Raw genomic sequence first — 15751 nt, forward strand, 5'->3', positions numbered from 1 at the left:
AAATGGACAGCTAGCAGCAAGGAGAGGCAAGATGGAACATTATATTCAAGAAATAGCAAATAAGCTGGTGTTGCTGGGCTGTAGAATATTTGGAGAGGAATTAAATATGCTAAGATTGGCAAAGTAGGAAGGGGACCAGGTGGCAAAGAGTTTAACATGTCAATTAGGGAATTGTATCCACTGGTCAGGAATGGTGACATGAGGATTCTTGTTCTGGTTTGGGTTGGATTCTATGGATGGTTACTAAGATTCCCTTTAATTCTGAAGTTGTGTGAAGATTCCATAAACTTTTCCTCAGAAAGATCTCCACTCCTTGGACTCCCTAGACCTTCCTAGGACCATCACCCTGGTCATACACTGCCTGATGCCACTGCCCTAAATAGGCCTTCTGAGCAGATATCTTGCCACCCCACCCTAAGTCTCCTCTAGGGTTGATGCCAAGGCCATACTCACGTTGAGTTTTCTCCTTTTCACCAATCTTAAGGTTTTCTTCAATGGCGGCGAATATGGGATATGGCACAGTTCCCATCTCAGACTGAAGTCTCACTTGGGATAGACGGGTATTAATAAGCTGATAGGATTAAGAGGAAAAGATTACAATATAGGGAAATGGAAAAGGATCTAGGGAGCTGTGACCACCACAGAGCTAGGAGGTTCCAGGAACTTACCAATTCAGAGGATTTACAGTTGGAAAAAATCTTAGACCATTATTGCAACTTCAAACTTGTCATTTTTCAAGTAAGGAAACTGAGGTACATAGAGAGAAAGATATTTGCCCAAGGTCACACAGAGAATCATCAGCAAAGACAGGATTTGAACCCAGATCTAAACAGGTCTCTTTGGACTAAGGTCAGGCTGGTGGTCACTGTCTCACCACCAATAAGTTAACATGAGATCATCCCACAGTGCCCCAACATTTGATATAGTATCTGACTTAATAAACGTTAATTGATTGACCAGTAAGCCAGAGGTCTGGGCTGGGACAGCCAGCCAGAAAAAATAGAATGGGAACAACTTCACCCCACAATGAAACCTCTCCCTGCTCCCAATTCCTCTGAGTACCAAAGGAGAGCTTACTTCCTTTGTAAAGAAGTAGACGAAGGAATAAGACCAGAAGTCAGTGAGGGAATAGTCATCCCTCTCTGCAGCCTTACAGAGCCCATCCAAGGCAACAAAGGTCTTCCAGGAGCCCTCCCGCAGCCGCCTCTGGAGCTCAACCTCTGCCTTTTGAAGGTCTTCCCACCCATCATCACTCTGGGTGTAGAGGGAGGCCATGCACCTAAGGGATGAAAAAACCATCTGTCAATCAGACTGTAACTGGCCAGTCTTTTCACCAAAGTCATTCAGTCATAGAACCCTGGGAAAGTGATTCATTTCTGTCTCCTCAGTTTCCTCACTATATAGTAGGAATAATGATGGCTCTTACCTCTCAGGGGGGGTTGCAGTGAGGGCCCAATAAGAGAGCATTTATAAAACTGCTTAGCCCAGAAGTGGTGTTTGGATGACCCTTCACTCTGAAAACCCATTGACTATGAGCCCAATGAATCCTACTTTAGTTTTCAAAGTACTGTATACTATTGCTCTGTTTTGTTCTACAAAGCCCATTATTCCTCTCCAACTCTTTCTAGTTTCACCAATTTATTTGTCATTCATTGTGTCCTCTAAGAAACTCTTTCAGTATTCTTTGGGTAGATGGTTTAAGCTTGGGCATGGAACATGCAGGAAATTTAAGGAGTGGGATTTATTGAGAGCCTCAGAGTGAAGTCAGGTTCCCTTTCCCATTGTGAAACTGGGGATTCCCTCCCCAGAGAGTATGATAGATACACAGACACACACACACACACACACACTCTTACCAGGTGGAGCCAGAGACCCCTGCAAGATATGTGACCATGTCCAGGATCCCCAGATGACTCAGTTCGGTAAGGACACCTTGGCAGGCTATTGTAGCCCTCAAGCCCCCACCGGAGACCAGAACAGAAACAATGGGGCTCTAGGCACAGGAGAGAAAGAGGTGAAAGTAGCTTTCCAGGGTTTCTGCCTGGGAAAGGAAGTGAGAAAGGAAAGTGTTACATCAGGAGAGAGGAATGATAGATAGCTTTCTCATTTGGGTAAGGTGTAGAGGAAGTTACACTCTAAGATGAGAGTGAAGAGGGGTGATGGAATTCCCACTGAAAGGAAGAGAGGAAAAGGTTAATGAATTTCTCCTGGAGAAAAAGGAGAAACTATAAAGGTATCAGGAGGGAAAATACCCGGGTGGAAAGATAGAGGGTCAGAGATCAAGAAAGCAGGAAATGGAAAGGCTGAAATTGAGTCCATAAAAGAATCAGGCAAGTCTCAAACAGGGGAAACTTCTGTAGAACATTCAGATACTCCTGGGTTCTACAGGGAACATCGGCCCCATGGTCCCATACCTTTTTGGTATTGATGCCCAACTTCTGCAGGGCCATCAAGACCTTCTTCCCCCGATTTTGCACTGCTACCTTCTCTTCTTCTGATATTCCAAAATGGACACTGATGTTAGATCTGCACAGAATATTAGAAGGCTTGTTATAAACATCTCCTTGGGTTCAAGCCCTGGACCCTGAGTTACCTGACCAGTGTTGAACTCTGCCCTGGAATTGGTTTCTAGCCTTTGCTTCCAATATGCCACCCATGGAACCACCTACCCCAAACCTTCTTTGTTTTGGTCAAATCCACTCAAATATTAAGTTGGCTATCACATCTGCCAAGGACCCCCCTTCTCACCTCTCATCCTGTTTGCCAGGTTGACTCATGGTGCTGAAAGCAGCATGCTGTAAAAAAAAACAGAGGCTAGGAGAGGCCCTTTATAGAGACCCATTAGTAAGGCTGACTCCAATCCTCCAACCCCGCCCTTACCCTCATCAATTCTCATATAGATAGAGTACCCCCTGAAAACTCCTTTAATCATTTAAGGTTCTACTTGGCATCTCTAACCCCTCCATCTCCATTTTCACTTCTCTGCCCCAAGTGACTATTTCAATCACACGTATAAGTTAAAAGATACCCAATAGACTCGAAAACAATGATACTACCTTGGGTTTGTCAGTCATGCCTGCTATCCTCACAACCTTCTCTGATCACAGAAAGATCTGAGCCAGAAAAGAAAAAGGAGGTAGGGGAAAAAACAGAAGCTGCTCCAAAGGTCTAGCTCCATCTTTCTCTCCGTATGTATTGATGTATCTTTCTCTTTCTCTGATCCTCTCTTCTCACTACTACTTCCCCTCCTACTACAATTCCTTTGTTGACCACACCAACTAAATGTGAACTCAGAGAGTCCCTAATGAAACTGGTTTCTAGGGGTTGGAAAACACAGAATACTTGGTACCAACCACCCTTAATTTTGATGCCATTTCTTTACAGCCCCTTTATAGCACACATGGAAAAAAAGTTGGTGATCCATCCTTTGGTCTGTTGCTCAGCATTTCCTAGGAAATCTATCCCTCCTCCCTCCTTTCATCCCTTCCAATTCTATCTCTAATGTCTCCCCAATTCTAAATCCCAGCATAACTATACAAACCAAGTGTTTGTCTCTCCTTTCTTTTTCTAATTCCTTTGCCCAGGACCCTGACCTAGATGGAACTTTCCAAAACTGTCTAAGCTGTCTCATAACTTAAATGATAATTACCCCCCCCAATTGCTTGAGGAAAGAGATATCATTGTCTGATTCCCTTTTCCTCTTTGAATCTTAGTTCCTCCTTCTATAATATGAAGGTGGTTGAATTTAACAGTTCCTAAATCCAGATAGTCTGAGGGAAAAAACCCTAGTTTTGAAGGGTCACCTTGAAGCAGAAAGGCTTTATATGGAACCCATAGAACTCCAGTGTCTCTCCCTACTCCCAGATCCTGCCACAATCCTTTTATATCTTTAGGAAGATGATTTTGGATAGAAGTCTTGTTGTATATAGCCTCCCAAAGCTTAAATGATTCCTATCGCTCCCAATCATTTGAGGAAAGTGATCTCATTGTATGATTCTCATTTTCTCTTTCAACTTTAGTTCCCCTTTCTATAATGTGAAGGTGACTGAATTTGACAATTCCTAAATTTAGACAGCATATCATGAAAAATCCCCTAGATTTGAAAGGTCACCTTGAAACAGAAAGGTTTTCTACAAGGACCCCATAGAACCCCAAAGTCTCTCCCCACTCCCAAATCCTCCCACAATCCTTTTATATCTCAAGGCAGATGATTTTGGATAGGAAACTTGCTATATGTAGCCTCTCTAAGTTCCAATCCCATATTGTCATCAACTGCCTACTGGACATTTTGAACTTGATATCCCATCAGCATTTTAAATTCAAAATGTCCAAAAGAGAACATATGAACTTTCCTGTCCCAAACTCAGCCCTCAACCAAAGTTCTAATTTCTTCAAAGGTTCCAACATCATTTCAGGCAGCCAGGTACATCTACAACCAAAAGGTTATGTGTTCTGAATTCCCCTATTAGCATTCTCCATATCCAGTCATCTGAAAAATATATCATAATTATCTTTGCAGCATCTTTTGAATATACCCCATTCTCTCCTCAGACACTGCTCCTACTCTGACTCAAGTCCTAATCACCTCATCCCCAACCAGTTCCATAGCCTGGTCTTACTTAAGTCTCTCCCTACTCTGCCAGTCAACAAAGTGATTTTCTTACAGTATCTATCTAATGATGTCACCAGTCATGTATGGAGGTCCAGCCTCCATGGGGTCCACAGCTTAGAGACCCTGGCTCCCAACAGTCATATCATTCCTCTTCACAATAAATTTCACTGACTCCCTTTTCTTCTGTTTAGCATTTAAATATTTTCATAAGGGGGTGACTGACTAGGTGGCACAGTGGATAGACCACTGGCCTTAGAGTCAGGAGGACCTGAGTTCAAATCTGACCTCAGATACTTAATAATTACCTAGCTGTGTAACCTTGGGCAAGTCATTTAACCCCATTACCTTACAAAAACAAAAATAAATAAACTAAATATTTTCCCAACCTGTCAGGAGGATTGGGGGTGGGGGGGTGAACTTGCAGGTCACATGAGCAACGAGATCATTTTCTCTAACTTTTACAATCATTCAGACTTTTAAAAACAGAAATTATGTGCCAAAGATAAAGCAACTTCAATTGCTTCCCTAGATACTCAAAATTGAAAAAGATAATTTAAAAAAAGCAGAAAGTGTCACAAACTAACTCTGAGTTTACTAAGCACCCTTCCCCCATGTCATATACTTCCAATAACAAGGCTGCATTACCAAATTCAAAGGCACAACACAAGTTTATATCAAAACTCACCCCCAAAACCCAAGTCTCCACTCCTTCTTTCCAGTTTTGTGGAGATCTCTGATCCAAGAGGTGGGAGTTTCCCTGAGGCTCAGAAGCACCAACTCCAGTGAGAGAAAAAATAGCTTTTGCTGAGGGCAGGAAATGGAGGCTCTGAATTGCTGTTAACAGGTCAGACAACTAAGGAACAGAAGGAATGGGACAAGTCAACAGTAAAAAATATCCTGCATGTAGAGAGCTATATAGCATTCCATTAAACCTGAAGGAAAGAGTACATGAACCAGCATGAGCCAAATGTGACCACCAAAAAGTCAGAAGGAACAAAGACTTTGACTGGAGAACCTTAGATTACAAGATGTAGGAGGTGATTGAAACATTTTGGGATCCAACATCCAAGGAAATCACAATAAGAGGGGAGGGAGTCATAAATGAACAATAAGGAAAATAACGGGGGAGAGAGGAAATGAAAGATCACAAGGAAAAGAAATCTCTTTGTGTTTTAATTCTTTCCAGTTTAAGTAAGGGTACCATATTTATGTTGTATGTTTGGAAGGACTCTTTCTTTGCTTATTTTTTTAAAAATAATTACTATAGTATTGGAATTAATTGTTCTTTAAATATTAGATAAAAATTCTCTTGTGAATCTTTCTGGCCCTGGAGTGTTTTTGTTTTTCATAGGAAGTACACTGATGGTTTGTTCAGATTCTTTTTCTAAGAGATGGATTTTTTTTAAAGATTCTATTTACTCTCTGTTAATCTGGACAATTTACATATTTTGCAAACATTCATGAATTTCACTTGGAGTCAGATTTATTATCTGACTAAAATAGTACCTACTAATTGCTTTAACTTCCTTTTCATTGGTGATAAATTCACCCCTTTCCTTTTAGGTACTGGTTATTTGATTTTCTTCTTTCTTTTTAAAGCAAATTAATCACTGGTTTATCTATTTTATTGAAGTTTTTTTCATAAAACAATCTCCTCTTTTAATATATTAGTTAAATGTTTTTTCTTTCAATTTTATATCTCTTCTTTGACTTTTAGGATTTAATTGGGATATTTTTTTGGCTTTTATGTTAGGTAATGGAGTTAAGTGACATGTCCAAGGTCACAACGCTAGGTGATTATTAAGTGTCTGAGGTCAGACTTGAACTCAGTTTCTCTTGATTCCAAGGTCAGTGCTCTTTCCACTGTGTCACTTAGATGCCCATTAATTGGTATTTTTAATGTGCTCTTTTTCTAGTTTTTTAGTTGTATACCCAAGTCATTAATCTGTTATTTCTCTATTTTATTGATGTAAACATTTAAATAAATAAAATTAACCCTAAGTATTACTTTGGCTGCATCCCATAAATTTTGTTATTTTGTTGCATTGTTAGTCTCTTTAATGAAATTATTGATTTTCTATTATTTGTTCTTTATCTACACATTCTTTAAAAGTAGATTATTTAGAGGTTTTTTTTAGGTTTTTGCAAGGCAAATGGGGTTAAGTGGCTTGCCCAAGGCCACACAGCTAGGTAATTATTAAGTGTCTTGAGACAGAATTTGAACCCAGGTACTCCTGACTCCAGGGCCGGTGCTTTATCCACTGTGCCACCTAGCCACACAGATTATTTAGTTTCAAATTAACTTTTAATCTCTCTTTCCATGGTCCTTTGCTGAATGCAATTTTTATTACATTGTGATTTGAAGAGGAGGCATTTAATATTTTTGCTTTTCTGCATTTGACAGATTTTTATGCCCTGATCCATGGTCAATTTTTGAGTAGGTATCATGTATGCTGGAGAAAAATGGTATATTACTTTCTCTTTCCATTCAGTTTTCTCCAAAGGTCAATAATAGATAACTTTTCTAAAATTCTATTCAATATCTTCACACCTAAAGAAGTTTATTTTTGGTTAGATTTGTCTAATTCTGAGAAGAGAAAATTGAGTTCCCCTACTAGTATAGTTTTACTATGTATTTCCTCCTGTAATTCATTTAATCATCATATCAAGAGACAAAAAACTAAAAACAGAAGTAAACATGAGTTTCATATTTAGTTAATGAATTCATGTATCTGTGAGCAAATACTTCAAAACAAAGGAAGATTAAACACTAGATGACATGGAGTCCCTTATGGAATTTAGGGAGATATAAAACCACAGTACACTGTCCCTGAGTCATTAGAAATAAAAATAAGGATTATGAAAGCAGAATTTCTCCTCCAAAATCATATGGATCCAGTAACCAGATACGAATCAGGATAACTGAAGACAGTCCTGGATTTGAGGCTATCAAGGTCAAGTGACTTACACAAGGTCATACAGCTAGTAAGTGTCTGAGGCAAGATTTGAACTCAAGTCTTCCTGACTTTAGGACCAGCGCTTTGTACACTATGCCATCTAGATTCCTATTTTAAATTTAATAGTCAATCAAAGGAAACAATCAATTCAAAACCCAGGGTACTGGGCCTTAAATACTTAAAGAGTGAGCAGAGAGAGTGGACACATAGTCAGACACCTAATATTTGGGGGGATGCAAAGGGCTGTCCTCTGCCTTCAAGGAGTTCGCAGATTAATAGGGGAAACAACATGTAAACAACTATCTACATATAAGATGCAAACACAATCAATTGGAGAAAATCAACAGAAACAAGGCAAAGCAGAAAGGCACATGGAAAATACATATGATCACAGCAACTCATCCTTCAAGGAATACAGGGTGACTGATAGCCTTATTCTGCAGCAGTCCAGATTGTTTTGGTCTCAAATGTTGCCTTGTCTACTGCCCCCAGCTCTAGAATTAAAAAATGAAAAGCAAGTGCTCTCACCTTAGGAAGTCAGCTTCGTGTTTGTGCACTCCCAAGTCCCCCAACAGATTGCCAGCCTTGGGTTCTGAGTTCTTTGTAAAAAGTGGAATCATTCCATAAGGTCAATGCTTAACCTTTACTTTTGAAGGTTTTTTCCTAATTTAGTGTCTCTTTCCTCAATTAAAAAAAATAAACCTCAGGTGGCTAGGTGGTACAGCGGATAGAGCACCGGCCCTGGAGTCAGGGTACCTGGTTTCAAATCCAGTCTCAGACACTTAATAATTACCTAGCTCTGTGGCATTGGGCAAGCCACTTAACCCTGTTTGCCTTGCAAAAAAAACCTAAAAAAAACCCAAAAAACCTCTATCTAGCTTATGGTGTCTAATATATTTCCTAAATTTTCATCTCTACAGAGAGGTCTGTAAACCAGGCAGTTCTCAATGGCTTATTGACTACCAAACAGCTTCAAGGTTTAGAGTGAGCCAGTTTATGTCTCTTTGATGGAGCAAGTATATACTTGGACTCCTTGAAATATGGAATAGAAAAAGCAAAACTCAATGTCTCAGTGAGACAAGAAATGTTAGAACAAAGTTAATATTTCTGAAAAATTAGACCATAAGAATAATCTACTTTTAAAAAAATAAATGGTCTGGAAAGTAAGGCAAGGAGAAATAACTTAATAATCTTCAATCTATCCAAAAATTGTAACAAAACAAAAAAAACTTGCTCCTATGTTCCAAGAAATCATCAAAGAAAATTTTCCAGATCTAGAAGAACCAGAAGACAATGTAAATATAGTTCTAATCAGGGATGGCTAGGTGGCTCAGTGGGTAGAGCACCGGCCCTGGAGTCAGGAGTACCCGACTTCAAATCGGACCTCAGACACTTAATAATAATTACCTAGCTGTGACCTTGGACAAGTCACTTAACCCCATTGCCTTGAAAAAAAACCAAACATATATATATATATATATATATATATATATATATATATATATATATATATATATCATATATATATCATATATATATCATATATATATATATAACATATATAATTCAAACCTACTATTCATCTCTGGAATCATCAAATTGCAAAAAAAAAAAGCTTCCAGGTCAAAGAAAAAAAAATACTGCAAGCAATCAGAAAATAGTTCAGGAACAAAGGAATCACAGTCAGATTCCTATCAGACTCCACTACAGCTACTAAACGAAGGGAAAGCACTGGAATATAATATTCTAAATACAATATTCTAAAAGATAAAAGAAATATATTTAAAACCAAAAATAACAGGATCTGAAAAAAAACTAAATATAATGTCATAGGAGGGACAAGTGACTTTTATGGTTAGCTTATAGACAAAATTAACTCAAAGCAAAGACAATTGCTGAGACAACATTAAAGGGAAAGGAGCTACAAAAGATTCCCTCATGAACCTGGGGCAAACTCTCTCAAAAATATATGCAAAATAATGGAAAGAGTGGATTCATAAATAAAGTGATACTAATAGAGAAGAGTATAGGTAGTCAATACACATGAATAAAACTGCTAGCATCCCCAGCATTACTGGTCCCCAATATCCTTTTTCTTTTCTTGTGGTGTTATCATATTGTTTCCCTAGATGGGATATTTCTCCTAACAAAATTAGCCATCATGCTCCAGTGATATCATACCTTAAATGCCTGGGTTTGTTCCCTCTTTGGATGCAGTGTCTTCTTATGGAAGGTTGGCTTCACTGCAAGAAGGAATAGCCACTCTCCCTCCCCCTGAAGGGATAAAAAACAATTCCTTCTCAAAGACTGATTTCTTCTCTAACTCTCTGCTGTGCTCTCGGGGTTGATATTCCTCAGTGATATCCCTTGTATCGACTGACTCCCTAAACAAAGTGTCTTGCTTTTTAAAGGACCTACCTTTAATCCAATGACTGACTCCTCTATTTGTATCATGCTTGACTGGAGAAATTACTCATATCCTGTAAAAGGGTAACAAAGTAAATATCCTTCTTGGTCCTTTATTTTAACCTTGTTTACTTTCCTTACCTTTCATCCTCTGGAGTAGGAAGAAATAAATGGTTCTGGGATACTGATAACTCCTTCTCCACTACTACCTTAGAACTATCCTACTAATTCAAGATCTCAGGAGTGTCTTTCAGAGAAAGAGAAGAAAATCAAGGAGGAAAGATGAGGAAGATCCCAAATAGCAAAAGAATAAACAAAATAGATGATAATTAGATAAATAGATAATGATTAGATAAAATAATAATTAAATAAATAAAATAGATAAAGGGGAATTTCAATGTAGAGTAACTAATAAAAGTATTGATAATAGATGGAGAAACTTTGATTAGAACAATTATACTGATAGAAATGATTTTAAAAATAATAAGAAAGTATATATACATTTCTGAGAAAATGACTAAAGGAAAAACAATCTTTTTTAAAAATTTTTATTTATTTAAGGCAATGGGATTAAGTAATTTGCCCAAAGTCACACAGCTAGGCAATTATTAAGTGTCTGAGGTCAAATTTGAACTCAGTGGAGTCAGGAGTACCTGGGTTCAAATCCGACCTCAGCCACTTAATAATTACCTAGCTGTGTGGCCTTGGGCAAGCCACTTAACCCAATTGCCTTGAAAAATCTAAAAAAAAAAAAAAAATTGGACTCAGGTCCTCCTGACTCCAGGACCGGTGCTCTATCTATTATGCCACCTAGCTGCCCCAGGAAAAAAACAATCTTAGCAATGATATTGCTAAAAGAGAATGGGCTACATTCCCCTGATAAAATAGAAGAAAATAATAAATACCTTTAAAAAAGAGAATCCAAGATAAATCTATTTAATGGAAACAAATCCAACTCAGAAAGTTTTAAATAATCAAAATTAAAGAGTAGGTGTCCAATACTTCTGGTAAACAATTTGGAATTATAGAAAATGTGCCTCTAATCCAGAACTCCCACTGCTAGGAATATACCCCAAGCAGGTAGGGAAAGGCTCATATATTCCTAAATATTCATAGCAACGCCCTTTTTTTGTTAGCAAAGAACTGGAAACAAAATAAATGTTTATTGATTGAGGAGCAGATAAACATGTGCAGAACATAAACAGGGGATATTTCTTTTTAATAAGCTATAAATATTAAAAATTCAGAAGCATGGGAAGACATTTCAAATTGATGCAAAGTGAAGTATTTAGAATATAGAAATCAATGTGCAAGATGACTGAAATGTAAATGGAAGGAATGAGAACCAAAAAAACCCAAAATATCCTTGAATTCTATGTAGTTATAATGGCTAAATTGGTCCCCAGAGATGAGAAAATGCATCTCCCTCTTTTTAATTGGAGAGATGAGGAACTCTAGGTATGGAACATCACACATACTCTCAAACTGAGTTGATGTATTGCTTAGTTTTATCAAACTTTCTTTTTATCTTCTCTTAAAAAATTCTTACAAGAGATGGCTTAATGAGTAGGGTTAGGGTAAGATACATTTGGACATGAAGTTGATACAAAGATATGGGGTGGAATAAATAAAAGTTAGATAAAAAGTAGAGACCACAATTAAAGGTTAGATATTTAACTTGTGGTGCATGCTACAGTGGAAATGGAATGAGATTATGTCATAAAAATGACAGTGAGGCATTCAGAAAAATATGGGAAGTTTTCTATGAACTAATTTAGAGTGAAATAGAACAAAATGGACAATATACATTATTACCAAAAAAGAATGGAAAAAATGCCAAAATAATGACCAAACTGAGTACTCATATTATTGCCATTGACCCTAGAAAAGAATTGAAAAAAATAATTTTCAATTTTCACTTGAGAAGCTACCATTTTTACATCCTTTGTTCCAGTCCCTGCCTGAATGGTTTTCCTTACAGCTCATTTATGGGAAATGGAAGGGTGGAATGTTTTGGGAAATAACAGTGATGTAAAAGAATCAATTTTTTTTAAAGAAAGGCTGATAAGGGGCAGCTAGGTGGCACAGTGGATAGAGCACCAGCCCTGGAGTCAGGAGTACCTGAGTTCAAATCTGGCCTCAGACACTTAATAATTACCTAGCTTTGTGGCCTTGGGCAACCCCATTTCCTTGCAAAAAACTAAAAAAAAAAACTGATAAAAAATGCAAAATGTTACAAGCAAATCCTAGAATTTCAGAGTCAGATAAGACTTCAGCTACCACCTACTCTAGCCCCTACCTGCACAAGAATCCTATTTACAAAACACCCGACATGTGGTCATTCTCTCATAATTTTCTCATCTTGGTTTCTGCCACTTTTGACACCAGTGTTTGATCTCTCTTCCTTGATAGTCTCTTTACTCTAGGTTCTTGGTTCTCCTCTAGTCACACTGCTCCTTCTTGGTCTCCTTTGCTGCATCCTCTTCCAGATCACAATCTTTAACTGTAAGCATCCCTCAGGATTCTGTCCTTTCTTCTCTTCTCCCTCTATACTTCATCAGCTCCAGTGGATTGAATTACTACAGTAAATATTTCTAAATCTCCCTTTTCTGCCCTAGTATCTCTGCTGAGCTCTAATCTCACATGGTCAACTACCTTTAGAACATTGCCATCTGAATAGCTGACTTAAACTCAACATGTTCAAAGTGGAACTCATTATCTTTACCCTCTACCTCTCCACTCTCCCACCTTCTTTATTTATGTCCATCCTCCCAGTCCCTCAGGCTTGCAAGCTAGGAGTCATCCTCAACTTCTCATTGTCTCTCACCTTACATATCCAATCTTCACTTTTGTGACATCTCTCAAATATACTTCCCTTGTCTCCTGTGACACTGCCACCATTCTGGTGTAGGTCCTCAATTCCTCACACCTGGACTAAAAAGCAATAGTGTGCTGGTGGGTCTACCTATCCCCATTCTCTCAACTTTGCCCTTCTATCCTCCATTCAGCCACTAGATTTTCCAGATACACAAGGGCCAGTTATATTATCCCCATACTCAATAAACTCAAATGAAAGTTAAATAAAAAATAGAGACCCACAATTAAAGATTAGATATTTAACTTGTGGTACATGCTACAGTAGAAATGGAATGAGATTACATTGTGAAAATGACATTGAGGCATTCAGAAAAACATGGGAAGAATTCTATGAACTCATTTAGAGTGAAGAAGAACAAAACGGTCAACATACACAATTGTTACAAAAAATGAATGAAAAAAATACCAAAATAATGACCAAAGTGAGTACTCATAATATTGCCCTTGACCCTAGAAAGGAAGTGAAAAAATAAATTTCAATTTCCATTTGAGAGGTGAAAAAATAATAGCTACAATTTTTATATATGTTGTTCCAGTCCCTGCCTGGACTTACTGTCTCCAGAATCAAATAAAAAATCCTCTGTTTGATATTCAAATACCTTCTACTTTTCCAGTCTTCCTTCCTTACAACCTTCCCCATTTGCTTTGATCCAGTGATATTGACTTCCTGGCTGTTTCAAGAACAAGACATTCCATCTCTTGCCTCTGGAAATTTTTTTTGGCCGTCCCCATTCCCAGAATGTTCATCACCTCAGCATCTTGGCTGCCCTGACTTCCTTCAAGTCTCAAATAAAATCCTATATTCTACAAGAAGCCTTTTATAAGCCCTCAATATTAATGCCTTCCCTCTGTTAATTTCTGTTTATCCACTATTTATCTTGTTGTAACATAGTCATTAACTTGTTTTCTCCCATTAGACTGTGTGCCCCTATAAGGAAGTCTCTTTTTGCATGCCCAGCACTTATCACAACTGTCTGGTACATAGTATAAGTCTAATAAATGTTTCTGGATTGACCAATTGGTCATCTAGTCTTTAAATAAAAACCTCAAGTGAGAAAGTCCATGATATTTTCTGAGAAAACAGGGTCTACCTTTAATCATCTCTAGTTATTAAGAAGTTATTCTTTATCTCAAACTTGAATTTAGCTTGTCACATCTTCCAAATACTGTTCCTAATTCTGCTTTCTGGGGACAAGAAGAACAGATTTAATCATTCTTCCTTGTGAATTCTGCAAATACTCTAAGACATCTCCTACTCTTCAGTCTTCCAGGCAAAATAAGTCCCAATCTTTCACATGATCCTCATGTGTCATGGTCTTGAGAACCTTCCCCTTTCTGACTTCCCTCCTCAATACACTCTCCAGCTTATCAATGTCCTTATACTGTAATGCCACCAGATGTGGTCCAACGATGGGATTATCATGTCCCTAGTCATTTAAGCAATCAAAAAGCATTTATGAAGTAACTATTGTATTCTAAATACCATAGGAGGCTCTAGAGACAAATATGAAACACTCCTTGTCCTTAAAGGGTTTCATCATATCAGGAGAATAATATACTCATATATATATATATATATATATATATATATATATATATAATAAACATGTAATATAATATATATAAGTATGTTTCAAATAAACACTAATATAACTCATCTTCGATTCAGCCCATAGAGAGCAGTGACTTAAGAGACCTGGGGTAGGTCCCTATCAAAAGACTTTGCAATTAACCCAACATTCTAGAATCTAAGGACATGCCCTTGAATTGATCTGGAATGGATGTGTGAGGAGAAGAGAAGAAAGACATAGGAGTCCTCATCATGGCTGTGGAAGAAGCCAGCAAGAGTTATTAGAATCTGGGTCAACACAAACAGAATGATCAACCAAGTGAGAAGATGATGGAGATGTTCTGAGTGATACCTATAGGATGAGTTGAATCTGTATTGCTACCCAAAGATGACAAAGAAAAAAAGAAGCAAATGGTGACTCTCTCCCACTGTGTGTCTCCTCCTCCAAGAAGTAGGATGTCTATGAATCCACACTGTCTGGTTCCTTCCTTCCATTTGGCCTTTCTAGGATTCTGGAAACTTTGTTCTGTTCTCAAGTGTTGACTTTGTTTTAAATTATTTATCTATTGTAAAGATTTTGACTTAGAACATACCCAGGCTCTTTGATCTCAGTCAGTTGTTAATGCCCTCCCTCCCAACTACCTTATATTTAACTCCATATTTGTTCCTTATTTAGACTGCATATATTTTTATTTGTGTTTTTTGTCTCCCCCCATTAGAATGAAAGCTCCATGTGAGTAGGGATTGCTTCATTTTTTGCACCAGCGTCTCCAGCAGTAGTTACTAGGCGCTAAATAAGATTTTATTGATTGGTGATCTTTCAGATTTTACTAACATGAGTTGTTCAATCCCATCTACTAGTTCCTAGGGTGTCCTGAAGTCAGAGTTCATCTGAACCAACTGAACTGAGCTCTTCTATGACTACATCAGGAAGAGATTTCTGTTAACCATTTTTGTTCTAGCTTCTCTGATGCAAAGATCATTCCCCGTGACAAAGAAGAGTTGAATAGCGCTGCCTTCTCCCTATTGGGAGTTACCATCCTATTCACTCCAAGCTGTGACCTAATCACCGCCTTGATTTTCCTCTTTTCCACAAGCTAGCCTTAAAAAGTCCTTTCTGTATCTCAGCTATTGACTGCCTTCAGAACCTTCACCTTCTTTTTACAGGTCATTCTATACTTTCACATTCATCCTCAATTATCTGTCTTTATCCTTGATCCCATCATCTGAATATAGTTTTTCAAATTCTAAGTTGACTCAAGAGTTTCCTGTGCATCTACATTGATCTCTTTAGTCAACTCCCTTTTTTTCCTCCTCACTGGAATTGTC

General features: G+C 37.9%; 1 protein-coding gene across 8 annotated transcripts in view; it reads right to left on the reverse strand.

Annotated features, from left to right (window-relative positions):
• Positions 1-14401, reverse strand: part of LOC141509851 (cytosolic phospholipase A2 gamma-like) — a 29548-nt gene extending 15147 nt beyond the window's left edge. For 3 of the 8 annotated variants that reach the window (XM_074219691.1, XM_074219689.1, XM_074219686.1), the window contains exons 1-9: positions 9751-14401; positions 8098-8168; positions 5298-5465; positions 3057-3113; positions 2749-2795; positions 2415-2526; positions 1857-1993; positions 1078-1279; positions 454-571 (exon numbers count right to left, since the gene is read on the reverse strand). In XM_074219691.1, the coding sequence (XP_074075792.1) occupies positions 454-571; positions 1078-1279; positions 1857-1993; positions 2415-2526; positions 2749-2795; positions 3057-3074 (634 nt within the window). In that variant the 5' untranslated portion in view covers positions 3075-3113; positions 5298-5465; positions 8098-8168; positions 9751-14401. Of the gene's footprint in view, positions 1-453; positions 572-1077; positions 1280-1856; positions 2042-2414; positions 2527-2748; positions 2796-3056; positions 3114-5297; positions 5466-8097; positions 8996-9750 lie in introns of those variants that run through there. The other 5 variants (XM_074219688.1, XM_074219690.1, XM_074219687.1 and 2 more) reach the window with 5 other exon arrangements.
• Positions 14402-15751: the final 1350 nt, after the last annotated feature.

This window comes from Macrotis lagotis, chromosome 1, assembly GCF_037893015.1.
Source record: "Macrotis lagotis isolate mMagLag1 chromosome 1, bilby.v1.9.chrom.fasta, whole genome shotgun sequence".
Lineage (NCBI taxonomy): Eukaryota > Metazoa > Chordata > Mammalia > Peramelemorphia > Peramelidae > Macrotis > Macrotis lagotis.